The 27,041-nt window shown below is 37.3% G+C and overlaps 1 protein-coding gene across 1 annotated transcript in view; it reads left to right on the top strand.

Annotated features, from left to right (window-relative positions):
- The window catches only part of LOC110381036 (dystonin), a 206,990-nt gene that overhangs the window by 141,763 nt on the left and 38,186 nt on the right, over positions 1-27,041 (top strand). Inside the window, 37 exon segments of the mRNA XM_064041470.1 lie at positions 1,627-1,773; positions 2,067-2,171; positions 2,763-2,881; positions 3,274-3,472; positions 3,868-4,095; positions 4,589-4,726; positions 5,943-6,166; positions 8,006-8,206; positions 8,569-8,769; positions 9,178-9,280; positions 9,594-9,701; positions 10,113-10,256; positions 10,644-10,749; positions 11,122-11,250; positions 11,725-11,882; positions 12,304-12,435; positions 12,740-12,852; positions 13,339-13,480; positions 13,873-14,039; positions 14,490-14,649; positions 15,116-15,312; positions 15,785-15,975; positions 16,438-16,562; positions 16,935-17,095; positions 18,126-18,250; positions 18,814-19,013; positions 19,465-19,659; positions 20,208-20,435; positions 20,986-21,120; positions 21,532-21,771; positions 22,139-22,309; positions 22,825-23,019; positions 23,449-23,580; positions 24,625-24,758; positions 25,217-25,409; positions 25,876-26,102; positions 26,588-26,732. Of these exon segments, the coding sequence (XP_063897540.1) occupies positions 1,627-1,773; positions 2,067-2,171; positions 2,763-2,881; positions 3,274-3,472; positions 3,868-4,095; positions 4,589-4,726; positions 5,943-6,166; positions 8,006-8,206; positions 8,569-8,769; positions 9,178-9,280; positions 9,594-9,701; positions 10,113-10,256; positions 10,644-10,749; positions 11,122-11,250; positions 11,725-11,882; positions 12,304-12,435; positions 12,740-12,852; positions 13,339-13,480; positions 13,873-14,039; positions 14,490-14,649; positions 15,116-15,312; positions 15,785-15,975; positions 16,438-16,562; positions 16,935-17,095; positions 18,126-18,250; positions 18,814-19,013; positions 19,465-19,659; positions 20,208-20,435; positions 20,986-21,120; positions 21,532-21,771; positions 22,139-22,309; positions 22,825-23,019; positions 23,449-23,580; positions 24,625-24,758; positions 25,217-25,409; positions 25,876-26,102; positions 26,588-26,732 (6,018 nt within the window).

Below are 27,041 nucleotides of genomic sequence, written 5' to 3'. Positions count from 1 at the left end.
AGCTTTATTATGTTCGCTTCCATTAAAAACCAGTGTACTATGACTGCTGGTCCGTTCCGTTTTAGATTTTCCTTGAGTTCGATTCCGAACGATATACTCATTCCTTGGACCCGTACTCACGTTTTGGAATGCATGAACAAAGCTATGCTCTTGTGACGTTGATATAAGGCGGATAATCGCAAACATTCACAAAACTATCGAAATGGTAAAACATTTTCAACACACAAACACGGAAGGTAGTATTTATTCATTATCGTCTTTATTTGAGAGATTGTAAGCCAGTGATGTAGCTTACGTTACCCGATGTATGTGACGTGCTAGTCCAGTGTCGTTAGTTGTCGAATGTTTTATGTTGCTAGACTTTAGCAATACATTGTTCACATGAAATAGGTGCATTCCTGCTGTGAGTGTAGTGCTTTCGGAGTGTTTATTAATATGAAATGTTTAACAACTGACAGTCGTGTGGTTGGCATGTCTATACTTTGTTTAACGTAAGCTAGACTGTTAATGGCTTCAATGTGACTTCATTTCAATTATTACTTGAAATATGTTTAACCCTTTAATAGTCGGTGTTTTCGTAGTACACTTTTACAAATGCGGTTTCTGTAAATATTGTGGTTAGAAGCCTTTGTAAAAGTTAGTACATTTTGAATGCACTGACCCTTGAAAGTTTAAACAAAATGAAATCACATATTTTTTTATTTTATTTAAATGTAAAAATGTTCGACGTATAACGTGTAAATTCTTCGACTTTTATACTTCGTTAACTTTACACAATACTTTTATAATTTAATTTTTTTTCTTACTTTTACTGTTCAAAAATACTCTTTCAAAGTTTCAGATTTCCAAGAAGGTATTCTTAAACTTATATTTTTTTATTCCTATTTTAACAAATAACTCTAATACAAACATTAATTTTAAGATAATGTCGGAAGATGTTGATACCATATGGCGTTTTTATCAGAAATATTTTTTGATGGCAACATTTTTTTCATTTGATTTTTTTATTCGGTGTTGCCACTTTAAAAGTATTTTTGATACTAGCAACAATGTTTCCACCGCTTGCATGCTAAGCTTTGCCTGTGTCTTCGTTCGCAATCTTCGGTTTTTGTGAATAATTGTCATTCTCATACTCTGTTCTGTCTGTTGTCGTCTCGATCGAAGATATTTCTCGACTTCGCTTTCTGTCTGCGTAGATATTGTTCAATCTTGCTTCTTTTGCAGGTTCAAATATGGCTGCATGAGCTATTTTATCTCATGGGGCATGTTTTTGACGTTTTGCAATTATCAAAATTATTATTATTAAATGAATTGAAAATCTTGCATTAAATATACGACAGTGTCTGCAGCTATTCATTATTTGGTCGTATGTTTAATGCAGAAATTAATTGTAATTCTAATTGGTTAGTTTTTTACAAAATTGCAAAACGTTCAGTCTTGATCTGAAAATATATATGTACAGTTTCTGAGCTATTTACAATAGTCACATGTTTGTGACATCACAGAGTAGATATACGCATTGTACAACCGCTGTAGTATAGATGCACTATGACGCTCTGAGAGCAATGTACATATGTGTGCGTGTTATTTCTAAACAATATACTGATGTGTGTGTTTTGTGTGTAGCAAGCAGTTGAGGAGAAATACAGGCTTTGCGATGAGACCTTGTCTAAGTTACTGGAATGGATTGCTGTGGTGGAAGAGAGACTGGCTAACCAGGAAGCCGTTAAGGAAGATATGGATGAGCTGAGGAATCAAATTAATATTCTTAAGGTGGGCTTACTTTTGATATGGTATTAGTTATAGTTTATAGAGCCTGAAGCGAAGGATCTCATGATTTAAACAATGAAGACTCCAGCCTAACCCTTTTAAGACAAGAAGGGAACTGGTCATCCAAATTACAGCTGATTTTTAAAATTCAGGAATATTTCTGGAAAAAGGCAATCGCCAATATAAAGCAACGATACAAAATATTTCTTTTCAAAAATACATTTTTAAAGGTTTACATAGGTGAACTGCAATTTTATGTACAATTCCTTTGCAATAATGATTATTCCTATTTCCAGCTGATCAAGGATGACCTGGAGAGCCACCAGCGCCAGGTGTCCGCCTGCGCCGACCAGGCCAAACAGCTGCTCGTCTCCGGAGGCGATGTGCTGGCTCCTCATGAGGTATACCTTGGAATATATTCTACTGTTTACACTATTTTATCTTGACTTATGTGGAACCGAGATTAGATACTAGGATGGGATGGATGTGGATTGTGCGCAGACAAGAAACATTAGTTAGTATCCATCATCAGCCTTTTTATCACTCTCACACAGAAATTGAACGTCGTCGAATTGAAAGACTTCCTACAGATGTTTTCCTTCACCTTTAATCAGGCATTGATATCCAAAATATACTGAGAAGATACATAGAAAGGCACAATTATATAAATATGACAGTATACTTTCTTAGTACTTCCTTTGCCTTAGTGTTTCTCTCTATATCTTCAAAAGCAAGGAAAATCTAATGCAATTTGCCATAACGATCGCACTAAATTAATTCCCGTAAGACGATTCCACTACACCCATTATCTGTACACAAATAACTTCACACTCCACTGAACAGATTCCAAACAAGTTGTGCCATTGTCTCACAAAGTGATACACCTGCAAGTTATTATTTCGTCTTACAAATACACCTGCAAATAGACACAGTGTCTCACACATACACCTGCAAATAGCTTCATTGTCTCACTAATACACTTGTTACCACAGGTGGCAGCACTGGAGCGTGGAGTCAGACAACTTAAGCAGCGTTGTGACAAGTGCACTGATAAATGTGACAAGATGCTGCGACGATTGGCCGCAGCGAGGGATGAGCTGGGCAAATTCAGGTTGGTATTATATTTTTATATAGAAAGCACACAGAAATATTAAAAGAGCATAGTGCCAATTATCGTGTCTATATTATGAGCTATTGTCAAAAACAGATTTTGAGTGCTGTTTTATTTAATAGAAATGTAGGTTAATGTAATATAACATCAAAAAAAGTTTTTTTTTGTGTAAATATTCTCTTGAGGTCGATGGCGCCAAATTACTGTCTATTTGACTCCTTAACCATAATGAGCGTCTAGTTAAAAAAATATATAAACCAAACACGACTACCCAAGCTGAAGTATAAAATGTCTCATTTTAGAGACGCAAAGTTATTTGATGCGAACTATACCATATCTTCCATTTCCCTCCTCACACTCAGAAACAACTAACTTTATATTATCTTCCACAGTAACGAACTAAACGCCTTCAACACCTGGATGGAGAGCGCGTACCGTACTCTAGAAGACAAAGAGGCAGCTCTGTCCAAGCTCAACAGCCTCCCCGACCAGAGCGAGGATGTGCGCGAGTTCGTGTCGGATGTCATCGCGCATCAGGCCGATCTGAGGTTCATTACTATGTCGGCGCAGAAGTTCGTCGATGAGAGCAAGGTGGGTTATGTTATTTTGATTGAAATGTTATGATATAAAGATAGGATTTTGCTTCAAAATTTCAATAAATAATGACCGGCGAGACACTGCTCAGAAGTTTAAATAAGACATTTTATTAAAAATTGTAACTATTTAGTTGATACTATTCTATTGCTATTCTCACAAGATCTTATTACTATGTTGCAATGTGCTTTATAAATAGCAGTATCTCTTTTTGTCAACGATATTTAAATGTTCAAATGTCCCATATGAGCATTTGAAGTAGGTTTTAAAGCATTTTCTCAGCCAATCAGCTGGATGTTACAAAAGTTAACGTAAATTGAAGAAAAACATATGAAAATTACAGCAATATTTTCAAACACGCACTTATAAATAATTCCGAATATTTCCACCAGGAATTCCTCTCAATCCTCAACGAATACCGCACGTCCTTACCCTCCCGCCTCTCCCACATCGCTCCGCGCGGCGACAGCGCGGTGCGGGAAGGCGCGGGCTCCGCGCGGCGCCGACACGCAGACCTGTGTGCGCGGGCGCAGAGGCTGCAGGACAGGCTGAGAGGAGCCGCTGATGTTACCAGGCATTATCATGATGCTTTGCAGAGGGCGGGCAGGTGGATTAGTGAGGTGAGTTGTAATGGTTGTCACACGAAAATGCTGCATTTGAAGTTTGCTCAGGTCACCTTGTGGGAATAAAGAAAAATATTTGAATTGTGGCGTAATTTCCACTACATAAATGACACTAAATATTTAAAATCTCAAGGAGATGCAAGTTCGTAAATAACTCTACTAAATTCCGACCTATTATGGTTACAACGTGTATGTCTATTAAAACATCAATTACACGCACAGATACGTCAAACTTATAAGACCACTTCGTTTTTGTATTTTAAAATGTTTTTATCACGCTTTATTTGCAGTGTAACTTTTAAAGGATTAATTTAACTAAATTCAAATCTTATTTAGAGTAATTTTTCATCGACGACACTTTTCGAGGTCGTATATATGGTCCAGTTTCGCATTTTTTTTAAATGAAACTACTCTCTCAAATTGTGTAGCCTTCCATATTCACCATACATCACTTACAATAATATACTAAACCCATCTATTTCTCCACCAGGTGGAACCACAAGTGAACTCGGCGCTATCAGAGCCAGTGGGCGGAGAGCCACGAGCAGTTGAGTCGCAACTGTCGAAGGCCAAAGCTTTGCACAACGAGATCATCTCGCAAGGACGGCTCATTGATAATGCTAAGGATGTAAGTACAGTCTGAGAAATATAGTTCTTTTTAAACGGTTTTATTTAGCTTACCCTGTTTGTTTTATTTATTATTTATTCTTTCTTGGGTCAAATTTAGTAATTCAAATTTAAGTACCTTGCTGTTGTCAGATTGATCTGAAATTTGGTACACACCTTTAATTCCGATGACAATACAATATACTAATATCAATAACATTGTAAATCCAAGATGGCCGCCGGTACAAAATGGCGGATTACATATTTTTTCCACAACCCCCTCAATATGGGTATCAAATGAAAGGGCAACTCAAGTAGAATAATGTCAGCAACCCCAGCGGGGCCCAACAGGACCAAGGCCTGCCTGGGCTGCGGGATTTTCCTGGTACATAAAAGGCCTACGACGAAACACAACGGTTTTTAGTCAGTAAGAGTCTGGCACTCCCGCTGCTGACCCAAATATAGAATGAGGAATATTCGGCAGGCATTTTCATTAAATACTAAAAACTATAAAATAAAAAATCGGTAAAAAAACTTTTAAGTTAAACGGTTTTATCTTATGTGCACTGAAAACTAGAAAATAAAAAAAACTGTTACTTACCTATAAACCTACATAGGTGGTCCCGGTCATATTAGACTAAAATAAAAACGTGGGGCCCATTACCTAACTATTGCTGTAATACTTTCTTCTAGAGGTATAATAGGTGTGGATTTCTACTTACTATAATCGTAACTGGAGATTTTGACAATCAATAATCAGCCATAGCGGCTTATAAAAATAAATAAAAATAATATAGTAAATGAAATATAGTTCTTTTTTGTAGTAGAAGATAAATGATATTTTAGGAGGCACATGATATCTTTTTTGCAAAAAATATATTTGGAAAACGGAACTGCTCATGTTACCTAATTTGAGCAGTTTCTTTCTCGCTCTATGATCTAGCCAGTATGATAACGACTGCTTGAGGAATAGAGCTCCAGTTTTCTAGGAATTAAAATATCTTCTGTTATAAAAGTAAAGATTAAATTCGAGATACATCTCGCTCAAGTTAAGAATTGATTTTGACGTTAGTCATATATTTTCTTTAGAATCCTCAGCACCTTAACCATCTATTTATTTATTAAAACTTCATGTTCAAAAGTGTACATTAGCGGGCTTAATGCTACAAGGCATTTTCAGCCAGTCGACTTTCAGGTATTCAAGAATACATTTATCTAATCAATTTCATCTCTTCCAGGCATGCGAGAACCTAGTAAAATCCCTAGAAGGCAATCTCACCCCATCTGAGATCCGCCAACTCGAAGTTCCCGTACTAGACCTGACTGCCCGTTACAAGGACATAGTGGAGGGTATAGGATCACGATGCTCGGAGCTTGAGGCCGCCTTACTGCAGTGCCAGGGTCTGCAGGATGCTGCAGAGACTCAGGCGCACTGGGTCGGACAGGCTGAGAGCTTGTTCAAGTGAGTAGACCTTATATCTATGGAGTTAGGGTACATATTAGCTTGTTAGACAGTGGAAGGTATAGGGTCACGATGCTCGGAGCTTGAAGCCGCCTTACTGCAGTGCCAGGGTCTGCAGGATGCTGCAGAGACTCAGGCACACTGGGTCGGACAGGCTGAGAGCTTGTTCAAGTGAGTGGACCTTATATCTATGATGTTAAGGTACATATTAGCTTGTAAGACAGTGGAAGGTATAGGGTCACGATGCTCGGAGCTTGAAGCTGCCTTACTGCAGTGCCAGGGTCTGCAGGATGCCGCAGAGACTCAGGCGCATTGGGTCGGACAGGCTGAGAGCTTGTTCAAGTGAGTAGACCTTATATATAAGACATTAGAGTATATATTAGCTTGTTAGACAGTGGGAGGTATAGGCTCACGATGCTCGGAGCTTGAAGCCGCCTTACTGCAGTGCCAGGGTCTGCAGGATACTACAGAGACTCAGGCACACTGGGTTGGACAGGCTGAGAGCTTGTTCAAGTGAGTAGACCTTATAACTATGGCGTTAGGGTACATATTAGCTTGTTAGACAGTGGAAGGTATAGGGTCACGATGCTCGGAGCTTGAGGCCGCCTTACTGCAGTGCCAGGGTTTGCAGGATGCTGCAGAGACTCAGGCACACTGGGTCGGACAGGCTGAGAGTTTGTTCAAGTGAGTAGACCTTATATCTATGACGTTAAGGTACATATTAGATGGTTAGTCAGTGGAAGGTATAGGCTCACGATGCTCAGAGCTTGAGGCCGCCTTACTGCAGTGCCAGGGTCTGCAGGATGCTGCAGAGACTCAGGCACACTGGGTCGGACAGGCTGAGAGTTTGTTCAAGTGAGTAGACCTTATATCTATGACGTTAAGGTACATATTAGATGGTTAGTCAGTGGAAGGTATAGGCTCACGATGCTCAGAGCTTGAGGCCGCCTTACTGCAGTGCCAGGGTCTGCAGGATGCTGCAGAGACTCAGGCACACTGGGTCGGACAGGCTGAGAGCTTGTTCAAGTGAGTAGACCTTATATCTATGACGTTAAGGTGCATATTAGCTTGTTAGACAGTGGAAGGTATAGGGTCACGATGCTCTGAGCTTGGAGCTGCCTTACTGCAGTGCCAGGGTCTGCAGGATGCTGCAGAGACTCAGGCACACTGGGTCGGACAGGCTGAGAGCTTGTTCAAGTGAGTAGACCTTATATCTATGATGTTAAGGTACATATTAGCTTGGTAGGCATAGTGGTGGGTATCGGGTCACGATGCTCGGAGCTTGAAGCTGCCTTACTGCAGTGCCAGGGTCTGCAGGATGCTGCAGAGACTCAGGCACACTGGGTGGGACAGGCTGAGAGCTTGTTCAAGTGAGTAGACCTTATATATAAGACATTAAGGTATATATTAGCTTGTTAGACAGTGGAAGGTATAGGGTCACGATGCTCGGAGCTTGAGGCCGCCTTACTGCAGTGCCAGGGTTTGCAGGATGCTGCAGAGACTCAGGCACACTGGGTCGGACAGGCTGAGAGCTTGTTCAAGTGAGTAGATCCTTGTGGACCCTTGATATTAAAGGGTCCCAGATTCAGGTTAGATCCGATAGTTTGAAAATGTTTGGATAGGTAGTGAAAACAAGTCGAATAATAAGATTTTCTATTTGGAATTTAGCGAGAAATGGCATCAGTTTTGTATTGGTCATATTTTGACTGAAACACATTATTCGATTTCGGACGTATGTGTATGTATCTGTATGGTAAATAAGACGCCTCAGACTTTTAATTGTTAAATTTTTCTTATATGCGTTAAACAATATATAATTTGGTACTTTTCTTTCTCTAGGAGCCAACAAAAACCAGCCTCCCTTATTCGTGAACGCCTCGACGAACAGATGCGCGAACAACGCATCGCTATTGGCGAGTTGGAAGCCAGGCGGCCAACGTTGGCCAAACTGTTGGCCAGCGCCCGCCAAGCTGCGCTCACGCCCTCTAACGCGAGGATCGCTAAGAAATTGGAGCAGAGGGCTGATGATATTTATGCTAGGTAAGTTTGGATGTTTTTATTAAAGCTCAAAAATAATGATTGTAATGAAATCGTTGTATTTGTTTTTATGATGAACTAGAACACTAAGGCCAATTTTCACCGTCAACTTTGTTTTTGTTTCTTAAAACAACTGTTTGTTATGAATTTTCACGTTCAATTTTCAAAAACGGACGTTTATTTTTCTATGAAAGTAGGACTTCCAAACGTGGTCAAAACTACAAAAATATAGTAATATCATACACGAATGTCCTGTTGGTCAGTTTTTATGACAGAGACAAGCCTACTATTTCTAATCAAATTTTTGTTAGTCCAAACCCAAATTTCATACAACACAAAATATTCATCACCTTTCCTCTCCACAGATACGAGAAACTACTAGAACGTTCGAGCAAACGCGGCGAGTTCCTCGAAGAAGTATCATCAGAGTTGTCACAATTCACCGCGCAGGCCTCAACTCTGGACGCTGCGTACGCTCAGCTGATTGAACAAGCTGATACCAGGGAGCTGGCTAGAATGCCCGCTGAGGAGATAGGGGGCAGGTTGACGCAGTTGGCTCAGTTCAGGTGAGAGTTAGAGAGGAGATAAAATTTTGGGAAATAAAATATTACTTGAAGGAAGAAAAATGGACATGCTAAAAATGTCTAAAGATGAAATAGAACTAGTTGGGTATGTTCAAACACTATTACTTGAGAACTACTGAACAGAATCCAAAAAAAAAAACCAAATTATAGCATTTTGTAGTAAATAATAATTGATTCAACATAAAAATAATTTTCGATTTAGTAGTCCTTTGAGAATAGCAGATGCTCAATCCATAGAAAAAAAAGTCCATTCAATAGCTTTTAGATTGTTTTTATTGTAATAATTACTTTATATTACAGTTCTTAGTACTTTATACTGTTGCATTTACTGTAGTAAATAATAACCAAGTTACTCTAACAACACTAAAACGTTTTTGTTTAATTTAACAGGGACAAACAAATGCCACTGTTGGAAGAGTGCCTGCGTAACGGCAAACAACTCATCTCTAAGAAGGATGTTACCGACACACATGTCATCCGCGATAGGATGAAGGTAAGATATTTAAGAATTATCCTTTGTAAAACTCACCATAAAATTAAAATATTTCACTCATAATGTTGGTATTATTCAGTGTAGGTACATATTTTCGAATCGGTTTGCAAAATTGTTCTCCAAAACGTTAGCTTAAAAAATATGTAGAAAAAATATAAGTATGATGTTAAAATCTCGCAAATAAAATCAATTTTGGTAAATATCGATATGGAATTGAGTATAAACAGAATAAACAATTTTAACCAACATCCCAAAAAGGAGGAGATGCTCAATTCGTCAAACATGTATATAATATTGCGTATTATTTATCCAGGCTCTTGAAAACCAATGGCGTGACTTCAACGCGACTCTAGAAGAGAAACAGAAGTTATCCAAGCAGAGAGCCGACCAGCTCAACCAGTACGAGAGCCTTAAGATACAAGTAAGTTTATATCGAATATTAGTTATGATTGTTATCATCCGGCTAGCCTTTTTCCAGAATGTTGGGATCGGCTTCCAGTCTAACTTAGAGTAACACAGCTAAAACCAGTATTATTTTTACGGGGATAAAATTAGTTTGTGATAATTTAATTTGACACTGGTTTGGTGCAATTCGTATTTATGTCCAGTAATGGATAGCTTTTACTCTTACGGAAGCTAAATGCGAATTTATTACTTTATTTCAAATATTTAAAAAAGTAATATCTATATGAAATCTGTTATTAGAAACATAGAGTAATCGTTTTACCCCAAATAAGACGAGCAAACATGAAAAACACTAAACACCAGATTTCTTCTACATTCACAAATTACTTTAACACTATGTATTAACTTAATCTTCCTCTCTGCTCAGGTCCTAGACTGGCTGCAATCCATGGAGAACCGGGTAACCCGGTTACAACCGGTAGCAGTGGACCTCGACGTTATCAAACAACAACAGGACGAGCTCAGACCCCTGGCCAAGGAGTACAGGGACTTCTCTATCACTATCGATAAGGTAACAATACTATTTATATCGATAATTATGAGCAAGCTAGTGATTTGGTTAATATTTTTTTTACTAAAATCATGATGGTTAGTGGTAATTTCTATGTTATCTATCTGCCAATATCAAACTCAACATTATTGAATTTTATACTGCATATGGTTGCCTTAAAATATATAATAACAAATACACTTATAACTGGAACACAGCAACACTGCATTATAAGGCTGTATTTAAATTCTTTCCTAAGATAGTGTTCGAGCCATATAAACGAATATTGCCACACTTTCTGTATATTACATTGATCAACCATGTGCTAGAAAGAATGTGATTTGTGTGATGACGGCAGATAGAAGAAAAATACCTAGAGAAAAATAATAAATTATCTTTGTTTCTTAGGTGAACGAAGCGGGTGCGGTTTACGAGGCGCTGACCCGCGGCGACCGCGCGGACAGTCCGCACAGGAAGCGACAGATCTACAGCCCTACTAAACGACAGACGCCTAGTGAGTGCAATTTATATATTGTGTAGGTTGCTCTGACTAAATGTATGATTTGTTTTGTAAGCGTTGGTGCTCTGAACCAACATGTGATCCTCTTTATAAAAGTTTTTGTAGAGACAATCAAATTGAATAAGGTCGAAATTTGGTATGCACTGTAAAGGAGTATTTTTGTGGTGTTGGCAGTTTCAAACGGATTTAGATAATGTTATACATGTTAAAAGTACTTCTAAAGCCTAAATTATTCGACAAGAATTAAGAAATAATTTATTAAAGTAAAAAAAGATATGTAGTCATAAAGACTACATCAAAAATTGGCATTAGAAACACATATAATATTAAACATACATAGATATTAACGTACTTCTTTAATTGCAGGCCGCACATTGGACGGTCGTTCCCCGTCACCCAGCAAGGGCCACGGTCTCGTCAGTCCTGGCTCTACTCACTCTACGTCTAGCGGATTCTCTTCGAGACGGTCCAGCCAGGATGGATTCCATCTTGAAGGTAAGATAAATTATATATTATTATAAATTATATATTATTTTGTAATTATTAGTACTGTAGTAGTGTAGTAATTTGTAGTAGAAATCAATGTTTAGATTTTAATGTAAATAACTTTAAATTGTATATGTGCCAAATTACTAGCTTGAATAATTAAGCTGGTTCTTTGTTTTCTTGTAAGGTTTTTGGCAATATTTTTTAGACATGATATGTGTGATTTCAATAACATGATATCATACGTTATGTGTCCACCTGTGTCTTAGCGCAAAAAAAACGTAATTCAATTCAATACGACAAAATTATCGACAAAAAATATCGATCTTTTTCCCGAGCACAGTATTTTTGTTTTTGTTGCCAACAATAAAATCATCGACATAAAAATATCGATTTTCGGAACAACATTTTTTCACACTTTCCTACCACTTTAATTCCCTCTATTACACACACATTTACGCCTATATTATTTTCCTCCCACAGAGCTATCCCCAGTCCAGCAGCAGCTATCGGAGATCAACAACCGCTACAGTCTGCTCGGCACCAAGCTTTCAGACAGGACTGCTGAGCTGGACGCCGTGAGAGAGGAACTCAGGAAACATCTCGACAGTCTGAGGGCGCTTAACACTTTCTTGGACAAGGTAAGAAGATTTAAAATTATTCGTAAATTATTTTGAAGCCAATTTTAATGTATTTGATTAACTTTTTTTATTTGAAAGACTTCACCACTTTTGCCTATTGTATAAACTTGTTTAAGGGTATATTTTTGATCAATATAAGATCGACGACAACCATTCCGATTCGAACCACTGATTGTGTTTTTTGTGACTTTCAAACACAAATGCTCGATTTCGGTAAAGAAGGATTGTCATTCACTGTTTATTGTTAGAATAATATGTATAAAGTGGTATTTCAATCATTGTAATATGACAAAACAGCATTAAACATACATTTCTGGCTTCAATTTCCAGTCCCTGACAAATGTTTACACTTAAAAAAAGTCCCATACAAAATATTCTCACACAAAACTTAGCTAACCATTTATTATCTATGTTTGTAAAGGTTCAACGCCAACTGCCCAAGGAGTCTGTTCCCAACACGAAGGAGGAAGCCGACAAGACCATCAAGCAAGCTCGCGCCGTGCTCGAAGAGATGTACGAGAAGCAAAGCATACTCGACTCTACTAAGACTCAGGTAAGGTTCACATTGTAATTCTTGGACTCTTTTTCACGGGACAAAAAAATCTGAATCCCGTTTATTCAAAATAGTTTTAATTATAATCCCAATATGATTCTTTGCGCCTTGATCTTAACTTCAAAAGACAAAATAAGCAAAAACTATGATGTAATGTTATAACTTATCTTGTAAAAGCGTCAAGAGAAAAATATTTCCTGTTCTTTAATTTTGAACATACTAGTTTCGAGGTTCAAAAGAAATTATACGTAAATATTTAAGTTTTAAGGTCATCATCATTACAAAATATGTGTTATTTCATCAGGTTCGCGAGCTACTCAAACGCAAACAAAGCGTACTGGGTGCCGACAGACTTCATGATGAGATGGAAGACGTTGCGTCAAGGTGGAAGGCGCTACACGATGCCTTCAAGGACAAGTTAGTATTTTTATATATACTGGTTGTTTGTACAATATATTAGGTTTTATTTTTGAGGAAGTTCCATAGTTTGGCTATAGACTCGTTAAAAATATCCTAACACAAAGGTTTGACATGTAATATTTTAAGTTGATGAATCAATTTTTCCTATTATTTATTGTTGTTTGTGTTTTATGTGTACAAAACTGTTAAATAAATAAATAAATAAATCTTCTAACTACATTTGGTATTTTACTCAACATATTAAAAACTAAACTCCATATTGAATTACAGAAGATTGAATATGAATGCCAATGTACAACATAAAACATAATGAACAAAACTTATGATTTTGCATTGATATAGCAGGGAGATAGCCACGCCTAAGTTAAGAATAGTGCGCATTGCACAACAATAGCTCCAGCATAAGGGCGATAAAATCGATTTCAAAATCGATATATTTTTCCTCTATTCAGTATCGATACATTGCCAACTCTATTTCCCCAGGATCCGTCTGATGGAAGAGATGAAGGACTTCCACGACACTCACAGCAACCTGTCGCAGTGGCTGCTGGCTAAGGACCGCATGATGGCCGCGCTCGGGCCCATCTCCTCAGACTCCAGGATGGTGCAGACTCAAGTGCAGCAGGTAGGTGTTCCAACACTTGTCTGTCAGGATCCGCCTGATGGAAGAGATGAAGGACTTCCACGACACTCACAGCAACCTGTCGCAGTGTACTAGATGAATAAGAATTATAATTAGGAATATGATTTTCATCCAAAAAAATATATTACAGTTGAACTTAATAAAACGCCCGAATGTTTTTACAAATGCCCAAAACTGTGTCTATGAGTAAAGAAGCAAGGGAAAGAAGCAAAAAGAATTTTGAGTACCAAAACTGCGCGTAGTTTCTAGAGATGCTAGATTATCAATTAAGACCACGTTTTACACAGTTTTTATAAAAATAAAGTCTCAGATAAACTTGCATCCGATCGCAAAAAAAAATTACACACAACTTACCATTTCCTCTCCATCCTCAGGTGCAAGTCCTCCGCGAAGAGTTCCGTGGCCAGCAGCCTCAGCTGGCTCACCTCGAGGAAGTGGGTGCTGCGGTACTAGACCGCCTTGAACCTTCGTCGCCTGACGCCAACAAGCTGAGGCAGAAGGTCACTGATGTTCAGGATAGGTGGAACGATTTGTTGAACAAGTGAGTGTACATTTTTAATCAGTTTTAGCAGTACATTAATTTTATTTCAAAAATTACCTGGATAGGTACACAAAAGGTACTTATAACATGTTTGGAATCCTATCCTTTTTATGTTGCAAGGATGAAGTGATTTTGGAGAACATCGTTGCAATATTTGTTCATTTACAACTAACGTCTCAGAATATTTTATTGTATGTAATTTATCAGATCAATTTATTAGGATATACTTAGCCGTATATCAACTTGCTAATTTATCCACAAAATATACGACATTTCCCTTTCGACCTGCATATTTTACATACATACAGTACAAATTAAATAAACCCTCTTTAAAAAACTGACATTTTGAGTAGCTCCTTTTTTGCCTTCACTATAAGAACTTCTATCCATCATATTAATGCATTTTCTATACCACAAACCACCTACAAATTATTTTCTCGCCTCCAACAGACTGGAACAGCGCGCAGACAGCCTAGGCGCGATGGCGGACACGTCGCGCGAGTTCGACGCCGGCCTCGCGCGGCTCAGAGACGCTCTCCACGCGATCGCTGACAAACTCGACGACACGGCCACTGAGACTGAGCCGGATGAACTGTTGAGGAAGATTGAGGTAATACTTGATAATGAGTTATATCAATTTTACATGTGATTTTGTCTATCTATGTATAAGGCAGATGGATATAAAGTTCTTTATTATGTACATCAATTTAAATTGCTATAACAAACTTAATTTTGGTGACACAGTAGACGGTCTTACCACTGAAAGGGATCTTTTGAATGTAATAAGACAAGAGGAAGTATATTTCTTTAGTAACACGCTGAACAAAAAAGTTTGAAGTAATGAATTTTCAATATTTAGCGCAAAACTTGAGCAATGGATGCCCAACTACAAATGCGCAAAAGGTATTTTGCGCAAAACATATTTACTGTGTTAAATTATTTTTAATTAGATTTTTACACTTCTTTTTTATCATACAACTGTTGTGAAGACCCTCTACATAATTTCACAAACCAATCAAGTTCTTTCAAACACTTTTTTCGAAATCAAAACTTTAATAATTCAACTTCACCCACAGAACCTAGAACGCCAACTAGAAGGTCAGCGACCTCTCCTCGCCGACCTCGAAGGCGCCGGCGCAGCGCTAGCGCAAGTGCTCTCCGACCCATCATCAAGGCAGGACATACAGAGCAAGTTGGCAGCTGTGGCCAGGCAGTATGATAACCTGCAGAGGAAATTGGACCATAGGAAGGCGGAAATAGAGGCTGCTTTGAAGTGAGTTGAATATTTTTGTTGTATATGAATGGTATTACCAACCAAAGATTTTTTTAGAAAGATAGATAGATTAACGTTGGGAACGCATCAAAAGTAATGGATTGTGATTGAAAAGTTGAGGCTTAAAGTCTTACTTGTTCGCCATCCTCCTGCCCTTATCCCAATAGTTGAAGATTTAAAAAAAAAATGAAAAAATATCAAAATAAATAATGTTCAACAAAATACTTACAAAATATGTTTCAATTTGAGTAACAATTTGTTCTTTGGGAACATCATTATTAATGTACTTAACTTTTCTATTTACTCTTTTCAATATCTAAACATTAAGTGGCCCAATGATCCAAAAGCGTGTTATCAAAAATATATCATTGTCGGCAAGAATGGGCCACTTTGCGATATCATATTTTCCAATTTAATTGTAAATACCCCAAAATTAGGAAACAAAATTTCAAAATCAAACTATTTCACCCAGGGACGGCCGCAACCTAGAAGAGAACGTAGCCCGCACATTAGGCTGGCTGCAATCGGAACTGAACTCCCTTCCCTCGCGGCTGCAAGTATCAGCCGACGCCACTAAGCTGCAGCAACAATTGGAACGACATGAGCCGTTATATAGAGAGCTGACTCAGAGGGAACATGAGCTTATTATGTTGTTGGATAAAGGTGAGAGAAAATTAAGTTAAAATAAACCTTATGAGCTAAGGTATAAAACATATTTTGCCTATTGATACTGTCGAATGTCACTGGTACATAATACGTTAATTGCTCGTGAAATTCTTGCGTACATGACATGTATTCTTGTCTATATATTAGTACGTGATCCTTAATCGGTAGTGTTTTCGATTTGTTTCTTACTTCAAACTCACGTTTTGCAACATAGCATTTACACATGTCAATAAAATTACCAAAATCAATCACAGAATTTCCCACACGAAATGAGCAAGGGCTATCTTTGCTATATGCAATGTCGCATTTATATTATCTGATCTTCTGAAATATTAGTTTCGCTTAGCAGAGAAATTCAGCTTAAAAACTTCTCTCCACCCTTTTCGGTAGAGTTTAATGTCTTTAATTCTCATGCCTATATAAAATGTCATAAACTGATGATGCAATATTCTCCACCAGGCCGCGAGATGGAGAAGAAGCCAGCGCATCAGAACTTGCGCAAGGATCTCGACAGGATTCAGACGCAGTGGGACAAACTCAAGCGGGAGACTGTCGATAGGCACACTAGGCTGCAGACTGCTATGGTAAGTGTAGATATTAACATGCATTTTAATTTGAACTTTATGTGTAGATAGTTAAAGATCGTCTTGCGATGTAACCTTATTGGATTTTAGCTGATGACAGTAGGAATATCGTATGCAAGTTGGATACTTTTCAAATAATGTGTGAACTCGACTCACTCAACTCAAGAGGTTTCATAATATTTCCAGTAACGCAAATGTGCGTTTTTTTCTCTCCTGCCTCAATCTTCGTTACCAGTCTACATCACCAATATTATAAAAATGTACAGCATACCATCGGTTAAAGATCTCCAAAATACAGTTTCAAGGTTTCAAGTTAAATAAAACTCTCTTAAAACAATTGACAAATACTCATGTACTTCCTTTCCCCCACAGGAGCACTGCCGCAAATTCCACAAGGCGCAAGAATCCTTCGTACCCTGGCTATCAGACCTGGAAGACAGGCTCGCCAAGCTGCCAGCCACCGCCTTCACGAAGAAGGAGGTCGAAAAGCAGCTGCGAGAGCTGCAGCAGATCAGAAATGATATCTGGAAGAGGTAAGTTCGAAAATAATCTTTTTCTTAGTCATTTTCTCAGATCATTTTTCTTCCGCCAGTGGACATCTTCGTGCATACAAATAACTAATAGCCTTCTCCAATAAATGGGCTATCTATCACTGAAAGAATTTTGTAAATTGGACCAGGGGTTCTTGAGTTGCGCAGACACAGTTGCACTCACTATTCCTTCAATCTCATAGCCCGATGGGACGGCAATCCGACACCACCAGAGAGAGATCACAAGCACAAATACGTCCCGTGGCTACTACTGCCCGATCCTAATCAAATATAGCCTAGTCTTACTCGGGGATAATGCAGTTCCGAATACTTTTAGATAAAAATGAAAAAATACATATTTATAACTGAAAAAGTACAGGTTAGGTACAAACAAATAAGAAAATGTTTCCTCATATTATCTCTGAGTAGAAGTAAGATTTCTGTTTTAGTAAATACCTATTTATGTAGTATTAAATTCTTAAATAGCTTCCGGATTACTGATCTAGATGATTGACGTTATCAAATCGATAAGATGATGAATACACAAGATAAAGTCAAAATGATGTAAAATAAACATTCCTACTTAGAACTTTGTACATCAGTCATGCCAATTTTATCGTTTAAATGTAAACGGTGCTTCGCGTGGTGTAAGAAAAAGGATAACTCAAATAAACGAGCAGCAATTTGGCATATTAAGTAAAAAAACTTATTAATACGTTGTTCTAAAATATAACATGTCGATATTTAGACAGTGTTTCATATTTATCCCTTCATGTAAATCGTTTAAAAAAGGAAGAATTGTTTGTTAACTGTCAAAAGAAGGAGATTCTCAGTGTGACCTGTGTATAAATATATTTATGCGCGATTATACCACATTTAGCCGAATCAATTTTAATGCGTTTTTCAGCATATTATTTTTCAGACTTAGGAGAAGATTTAGTCGTTTTTTTATTGCATCCTTTATGTACATTTTAACTTCTGTTTTGCCATATATATTTTAAGGATATATAAATAATTTGTACGTTAACCACAGGTCTGGTGAATATGAGAACAACAAGACGCTTGGTGAGACGTTCATCTCGGCGTGTGATGTAGATCAGGATGTGGTCAGGAAACTGCTGGATAGCATGAAGGAGAGATGGGATAGGATTAACAATGGTAAGTTTAATTATAATTTCGTATCATATAAGTTCCTAGATTTAACTGCTATATAACTTGGTAAAAATTTGTATCTTATCCAAGTAGGTAGTTATAGAGATACTAAACTAATACAAAATTCAATAAGAAATCGAGTGCATTTTTTTCAAAGAGTATTATATAACAGGATTTGACTGTAAAAATAATTATGTGTATTGAATATTTCTTTTAACACGGTCAATTACAGTTTTAGAATGCAGGGACTTTTTTTTAACTTTTAAATAATTTTGAGATTAATAAGCCTATATGTTTGATTATTCAGCGTTATTTAGATTTTCATCTAATTTCAAATACACCATACCTACTTTTTATTTTTATTTTTTAACGACGCTAAAAATAATCAAATGACCCCTCCCGCTGTGAGTTAGCAGCGGTGAGGGAATGTCAGACTCTTACTGACTGAAAACCGTCGTGTTCCGTCGTAGGCCTTTTATGTACCAGGGCCGCGGTAACTCTTTCGAACAATCCCGCAGCTCCGCTGGAAATACACGATACTCAACAAAAAACCTTTTTCCCCTCAACAGAAGTGCTCCAACAAGTAGAATTCCTAGAAACAACAGCCCGCAAGCTCGGCGAGTTCGCCGAACGCGTCCGAGCAGTCGACACTCCGCTGCAGCGCTGCGAGGAGCGACTGCAAGAGGCTCTCGCCGCGCCGCCCGCGCAGGCCGCCGAGGCCGTCGCCAGGCTCGCCGACCAGATACATGCGCTTAGAGCGCCACTACAGGTATATCATAAAAAGCAATAAAAAGGCAAAAAGAAAAAGGCATGGTGCATAGGCACGAGCAAATTTTGCATAAACTTGACCTTAACTTGATCATCTTTCGAGCCTTTCCCCAACTACATATGTTGGGGTCGGCTTCCAGTCTAACAGATGCAGCTGAGTACCAAAGAAGTGACTGCCTATCTAATCTCCTCAACCCAGTTAATCGGGCAACCCAATACCCCCAAGTAAAACTGCTTGTCGGACCTACTGGCTTCTGATTAGCCGTAACGACTACCAAGGATGTTCAATGACAAACAAGTCCTATAGTTTATCGTGCCCTCCGAAATACAGGAAACCCATTCCTTACTTTTTACACCATCAATTTAACTCCGAAACTAGTTAGATGGTCACTGCTAAAATTACCGACTACAATTCTTTTTGGACAACTAAATAATTTGTAATTCTTTCACAGAGCATCAACTCAGCAGCCGACGACATCGTCTCCCTAGCTCTGGAATGTTCCGGCCGTGATGCGGCGTCCCGCGCTCGAGAAGTGCTGGAAGAACAGGCTCAGGCTCTGGCTGACAGGCTGGAAGACCTGGAAGCTAGGGCTGGAGATGCTAAGGGCAAGATGGCTGGTGCTGCTGCTGCTATGACGCTTTTCCAGGTAAGGATTAGTTTAGGGTTGAGTTGGCGGTTTAACCGCTCGCAATTATAAGAAAATCCTTCTCCGTGTGAGAGGAGGCCTGAGCCCAGCAGAGGGACGATAAAAAATGCTGTAACAGTTATTATAAGAAAATAGAAAATCTGTTGTGTCTCCCATATCCGAGAGGGTTAAACTTGAGAAATTGATGTCGCTTACTTATTGGTGACAAAAGTGGCAGCCTTTGTGACTGAAAACTTATGTGGAATAAGTAGTAATAGCAAAAAACATAGTGTTAGTAATAATTTCTTGTGACTTTCCTTGCAAGAAAAGCCTATTTATTTATTTATATAAATCTCTTTATTTATTTATATAAATGAATAAATAAGAAAAGTATTTTAGAAGTTATAGAAGATAATATTTTAAAGAGAACATAAAATGGCTAAACATGCAGTTAGTCCCAAAAATGCCAAAAATAAAGATAATTTACATCCAGGATTTTCTTCTCGACATCTGACAGCGCAAATTCAATATCCTATACCACAAAAATCACCAAAAAATCACTTCCACAGGACAAAGTAAAGAACCTATCCCACGACCTATCGGACTTAGAAAAAGAACTTGACGGCATGAAGCCCCCCGGACGAGACATAAAGACCGTCCGCCAACAGTTGGACGACATCGGCCGGTTCTACAAGCGATTGGAGAAGGCGGACGATCTGGTCGGAGATACCGAACGCGCGGCCGAGACGCTGGTCGACAGTGGATACACTGTTGATAGTGCTAAGACTAGGGATCAGGTATGTTGAATGAAAAAATATATTTTGAACTATTTGAGGGTATATTTTGTTTCACTAAGGTACTTTGCAGTAATAGGTAGAAACCGATCTTCTTCAAGTATCTATGTTAAAAAATCCAAATGATCTTAAATTTCTTTATTTTACCGAAAGCGAAAAGTGTGTTTTTTTGTTTTCTGAACCATGTTGGTGTTGTTCATTAGATTACATACATACATTCCCAGCATTATTTTTTAATTTTTGTCATTTTGATTCTTCTTTCATAGATTCATCATGACAGACAAAACATGGTAACATAAAAAAAAAAAAATATTCTATCATTATTTGAACCGTCATCTTTTGAACAGTCAACGAAATCACAGGAACATGATAAATGAATCTTTACATCTGTAAAGATTCATTTATCCTTAATATATACTTAATATTATTAAAGAATATTTAAAGATATAAATATTCTTTAATAGTATTAAGTATATAAAAAATATATTTTTGGAATAAATATCTTCCTGACTTATCTTTGACCTACTAACTAATCTTGTTTTCATCCCTCCAGGTGGAAGGACTTCGTAAACAGCTAGCGAAGTTAGACGAACGCGCTCGCTCCAAGGAACAAGATCTGGACGACACTCTGAGCAAACTGGAAGCTTTCTACAAAGCTTACGATTCCGTCATGGATGATGTTAGCGAGGTAAGCTATATTAGACGTTATGTGTAAGGGGATAAGATTGAAATTAGAGGTGTATAAGTGTAAGTGCAGGAACAGTTGTTGTACGATATTCAACCTTATCCTGGGCATGATAAGGTATGAAATCGATGGCTAACGTTAATTTTTAAAGTACATAATAGTAGGTGCTAAAGTAATAGTTGGACGATTTTGAACCCTATGTGTTAAAGGCTACTTTTAAATTAAATGAGGTTTGATGGTGGTAAAAGTAGCTAATTCTAAGCTGCTGAAGTAACACTGCGAAATGTTGTACATATTTGAAGTATCTATTTAAGAACATTGAAGCTTTTAACACCAAAGATATTTTTTTCGTAATTACACTCACCAGGCTATCCATTTAAATTGTCTTTTCTAACGAATTTTTTCCTCCCCCAGGCTGCAGAACAAGTCAGAAGCCTCAAACCTGTATCCTCCGAGGTCGAACAGATCAGATCCCAACAGAAGGACTTTGCAGAACTGAAACGCCGAACCCTGGAGCCTCTCGGTCAGAACGTGGCTCATTGCAACAAGATAGGCCAAGGGCTGGTCCGGTCGGCTTTGCAGGGAGTTAATACCCAGGTGCTAGAGAAGGATTTGGAGAAAATGAATGACAAGTGGAATGCTTTGAAGGAGAAGGTGGGTTTCATTTTTTGTTGATGACGCATTTTTTACCGGATTCAAAAAAAGGGGTACTCAATTCGGCTGTTTTTGATGCCTGATGATGATACCTCTCGCTGTAATGTGAGAACTTGATTTAAATAAATTATAAATTCATATTTCTTTAGCTTTTACAAAGAAAAATGCAAAAGCAAGAAATGTGCAATTGTAGTTTGCTCTTATAATCAAAAAGCTTCTCTATGGCTACAAAGTTTTTCTGTTTATTGAGTAGTTCAAGCCTTTCTTACAACGAAACCAGATTATTACACACATTTCAAGCTTACCATTTTCAAACTTTTAAAATGAAATTACAAACATGTTCTTATAATCCTTTTACCCCTCACAGATGAACGAGCGCGAACGTCGCCTCGACGTAGGTCTCCTACAATCGGGCAAGTTCGCCGAAGCTCTCGCTGGCTTAGAGAAATGGCTCGCCGACACCGAAGACATGGTGAATAACCAGAAACCACCCTCCGCTGATTACAAGGTGGTTAAAGCTCAGCTGCAGGAGCAGAAGGTGAGTTGAACTTTGTGTTAAGGTGTTAAGGTTGATTTTAGGTTTGGCGGAAAAATATGTATGATTCTTTATGGTTCTCATATTCTATTGAAACCTTTTCGATAGTTATAATAGTGTAGGACACACTTCTACTTTATATTTTTATCGACATAAAAAAATTTGTACATTTTATATGTATACAATATCATAGCAGAGAAATATTTAAACTTTGACAAATCTTATTTGCACACTTCGACTTAATCATGTTACGTATAATGATGTCTAAAAATCAAAAACTATATTATTTCACTGTGTTATCTGTGGTGATGCAAAAAATACTTATATTAATTCTAATTTCTATATTATAACTAAAAAGATAGCAAAATGGGTAAAAATAGATAATACCTTAAATGCTAGTAATGTGTTATATGCGAATATCTTCTTCATCACTTCGTAATTTCTTCTTTTATACCAGCCCATTCAGTGCAGTTAGGTGTAAAGAGGATCCATCTTAATATATTTTCTTCTACCAACAGTTCCTCAAGAAAATGCTAATGGACCGTCAGAACTCGATGTCCTCCCTATTCGCGATGGGTAACGAGGTGGCGGGCGGCTGCGAGGCTGCCGAACGAAAGGCCATAGAGAAACAACTCAAGGGTCTGATGCAGAGGTTCGATGCTCTCACTAATGGTGCTCAGCAGAGGATGCTGGATCTTGAACAGGCTATGATGGTGAGAAATTTTAAGCTAGATAACCGCTTAAGTAATATTTTGAGTCTTCAAATTGAAAGCAGTCTTGTATAGAAGAAAAAAATATACTTCTGAATTACAGTTTTTTTTTTGTAGGTGTCACTTTAAGGTTATCAACTAGGAGAATAAGATAATTATTATGTAAAAAGAAAATACATATTTAATATAACATTGGATAATAAAGTCCTGAGGCTTATAACTTATTCAAATTGACAAAATTGTATAATGTAACAAAAATTCTCGTATATGAAAATGTTATATGAAATCTTGTTTTTAGCTACAGAAATAACGTTTTTCAAAGTATGCAATTGAAACAATATTACTTGATTAACGTACTTCATTTTGAGCGGCATATTTCGGCTTCATATATTGTCTTTTAACTCACAATTTCCCCCCTTTTTCCCCCTCTAGGTCGCGAAGCAATTCCAGGAAGAGCTACAACCACTGGTTGAGTGGCTCGGCACTACAGAACGCAAGGTGAAGTCGCTGCAACTCGTGCCCACTGACGAGGAGAAGATACAGCATAAGATCAGGGAGCACAAGGTTTGTAACTAACTCCTAGGTATTGTAACATCTGAAAAATAAATATATATCATATATATGGATAAATAAATAAAATAAATATAAATGTCAAAGTTCGTATGTATGTATTTGTTACTTTTTTACGGTAAAACAAATTGTGTGATAAAACGATTATGTAAAAATGCTTGGTAAGGAACTTTGTATGCGATTTTGACGTAGTTGTTTTATATTTGGAAGTTATGCTTAGGCTTAGGGCTTACTGTCATTAAACATTATGTAGACTTTCATGTTGCATGGAACAATTTTTTTTTTTAATAAACAGTTATATTATACAATGTGTCCCGGGGATAAGTGACCGCCCGAAATTTTTTGAATATTTGTACAAAATTAAGGATAATTTCATTTATATTTTTGAAAAAAATCATTAAAAAAAAATTATTGTCAGGCCTGTTAATAACAGGCTTTGCTCTTTTTTTTTCAAATTTCAACTGACTGTATTTTTGCATTTGTTTGAAATAGCAGCAAACATTGTTGTGAGCTATTGTAGGAAATATCATGTAGTTTATTAATAAATTAAAAGAAAGTGATATTAAGGGGGCATTTATTGGACTTATTTTGAAAAAACTGAAAAAAAGGCGTTATTTTCTTTGAATTTTTATTTTCTTTTTTTTCTAATAAATGTTTTATTACATTTTTGTTATGTTTGATAATTTTAATTGATAAACTATGATGTCGGCTAGTCAATAAAGAACAAAGAATTTAAAAAGATGTAAAAACTTAGGAAATATCTTAAAAAAACTGCAGCACGTCACAGTATTTACAAAAAATCATAAAAAAAAAACCAAAGGCGGTAAGTCCCAAATATAAAGGAAATTATCCTTAATTTTGTACAAATATTCAAAAAAATTCGGGCGGTCACTTATCCCCGGGACACATTGTATATGTATCAAGATAAATATAGAGGACGACAATGAAACCGTGGATGAAAGCTAGCTAGATACCTAATTATGATTACTAGACCTTTTTTACCAATTTCTTATATTAACCTAACCCTTTCTCTTCTAGAACTTGCACGAGGACATAATCTCGAAGCAGCCTGCGTTCAAGCAACTCACGGAAACGGCGTCCACTCTGATGGGACTGGTCGGCGATGATGAAGCCACGGCCTTGGCTGACAGGCTGCAAGCCGCTACTGACAGGTGAGAATCGAGTCAACATCGATTGTGAGAATCGAGTAGTGATCAATTGTGAGAATCGATTAAACTTTGTTTGACACAGTAAAGTGCTGATGCAGACAACATTGATTAAAAGTAAATGATCAACAAATGAATTTTTGACTATTTCAAACCTATGTAGTGCCATATTGGGCTTGGCCAAATTGTGTATTAGCAGTGCTGAATTACACAAAATCACCTTTAACTAGCAAGGACCTGAATTCATAACACTGAAATTGATATCCTGCTTTTTCACTGTACTTATACTCTGAACATCAAAATCTGCATACATTTTTGTACATACCTACCTTGATAAAGTAGATGATGATGATTATGACATCCTGTCGTCCCTCAAAAGGAAAGTCTCGAAGAAGGCTTTTTAATCTTTAGCAGCAAGTTCAAAGTTACGTTACATATTTTAAACCAACTATTTCCACCCACAGATACCAAGCCCTAGTGGACCACAGTCTCAACATCGGTGACCTTCTAGAAGCATCTCGCAAGGGTCTACGTCACCTAGTCCTGACCTACCAGGACCTGTCTGCCTGGATGGACTCAATGGAACAATACCTGGCTAAGAGGAAGATTCTGCCGGTGCATATGGAGAAACTGTTGAGGCAAATGGATGAGCTCGCTGTGAGTATTTTAAACTTTATTGTTTAGGTGGTAAGGTTGGGAAATTGAATGTTTTGTGAGTGTCTGTATGGAGTATATGAGAGACCTTCTGCAATATAAAACAATACATAGAAAACATTTAATTGAAAAATCTTTAATCAAATTATGAAATCAATCGTTACTTTGGGGAAATAAAATGTTAGAAAAAAAATATGTAACGTTATTTTTTTTATAATTATTATGGTTTAAATTTAAAAAATAACAGTATAGATATCATTGTTGATATTGCCATTATTATCGATAGCTTCAAAGATATTTTTTTACATTTTGCACTGGTATTTTAAAAACTACTTATAGAAAACGAAAGGATTATCTTCCCAATAAAAAAATCTCACGTCTAGCTAACCTATCCAGAATATTCATTAAACCATTTTAAAGGCATAATCTCAACCTAAAAAAAATCGAACTCACCACCTTTCTCCAAAAGGAAAAAACCGAAGAAATAGCATCAAAACAAGAAGCAGTAGACAGCACAGTGGAATCAGGCCTCGAACTCATGAAGCACATCTCTGGTGACGAGGCTCTCCAGCTGAAAGACAAGCTGGATGCTCTACAGAGGAGATACAACGATCTGACTAGCCGGGGCGCTGAGCTGTTGAGGGTGGCGTCGGAGACCTTGCCGCTGGTGCAGCAGCTTTATAATAGTCATGGCAGGTTAGTGGAAGAAGGTTTTTTCACTGTTAAATACTTTTTTTTATTAATTATATTCTTCTTTTCTTTTTTAATTTTATTCTTCAAACATACATAAGGTACATAAGCACAAACATACACATAAGTATACATTCGTAATAATTATAATGTAAAATCAATGAGACTCCTTTTTTCTCTGTTACGTGACTTACAATGTCACATAAATGTGTGTATTTAAATCAAGTTAACTTCTTATAGACTCCTTTTTAAAACCCAACCCTTATATCCTAATACAGCTTCATCCATTTTTAAAGATATCGTTTACGATCATGAATCATTCATTTACTGTATTTGTAACAGTTTTTCATGTCAATTATATTGAACAGCTCACCCCAAAAACATTTGCATATCATAAAATTATACGAAATTAGAAAATACATCAATTAACATCTTCCCACTACGTTTCTTTTCCTTTAAACACATTTTCTCACTCCACTTGTACTCCACAGACTAACAGACTGGATGGCTGGCGCGGAATCGTGTCTACAATCCGTCGAACCTCGTGAGGAAGATATTCTCCGGTTAGAAGCTGAGCTGCAAGAGTACAGACCAGTGTTGGAGAACATCAACCAGATTGGACCACAGCTGTGCCAGGTATGGACACCAAATAAAGTGTTGTAGAATAAAAATTCGTTTTTTTTTTTATCAAGTCAAGGCATTTCCAATTCTTTGTAGTAAATTATATAATATTATTATTCATGAGTTTTTAATACAGCGGGCTTTTGGATGAAAACTTTGAGCAAAAATATGGCTATATAGTTTAATATTAAGAAAATAAACCCCAACGTACTATATAATTTTTGTCCCACTTTACAAGCATGTTAAATCACATCAATTTGCAGTTTTCCGTTTTAATTCTCGATCAGATTTCTTCTTTTCACAAAGCGCACAGATAAAGACATT

The sequence above is a fragment of the Helicoverpa armigera genome, chromosome 25 (assembly GCF_030705265.1).
Source record: "Helicoverpa armigera isolate CAAS_96S chromosome 25, ASM3070526v1, whole genome shotgun sequence".
NCBI classification, from domain to species: domain Eukaryota; kingdom Metazoa; phylum Arthropoda; class Insecta; order Lepidoptera; family Noctuidae; genus Helicoverpa; species Helicoverpa armigera.
This window is presented reverse-complemented; position numbering and strand designations above follow the sequence as displayed.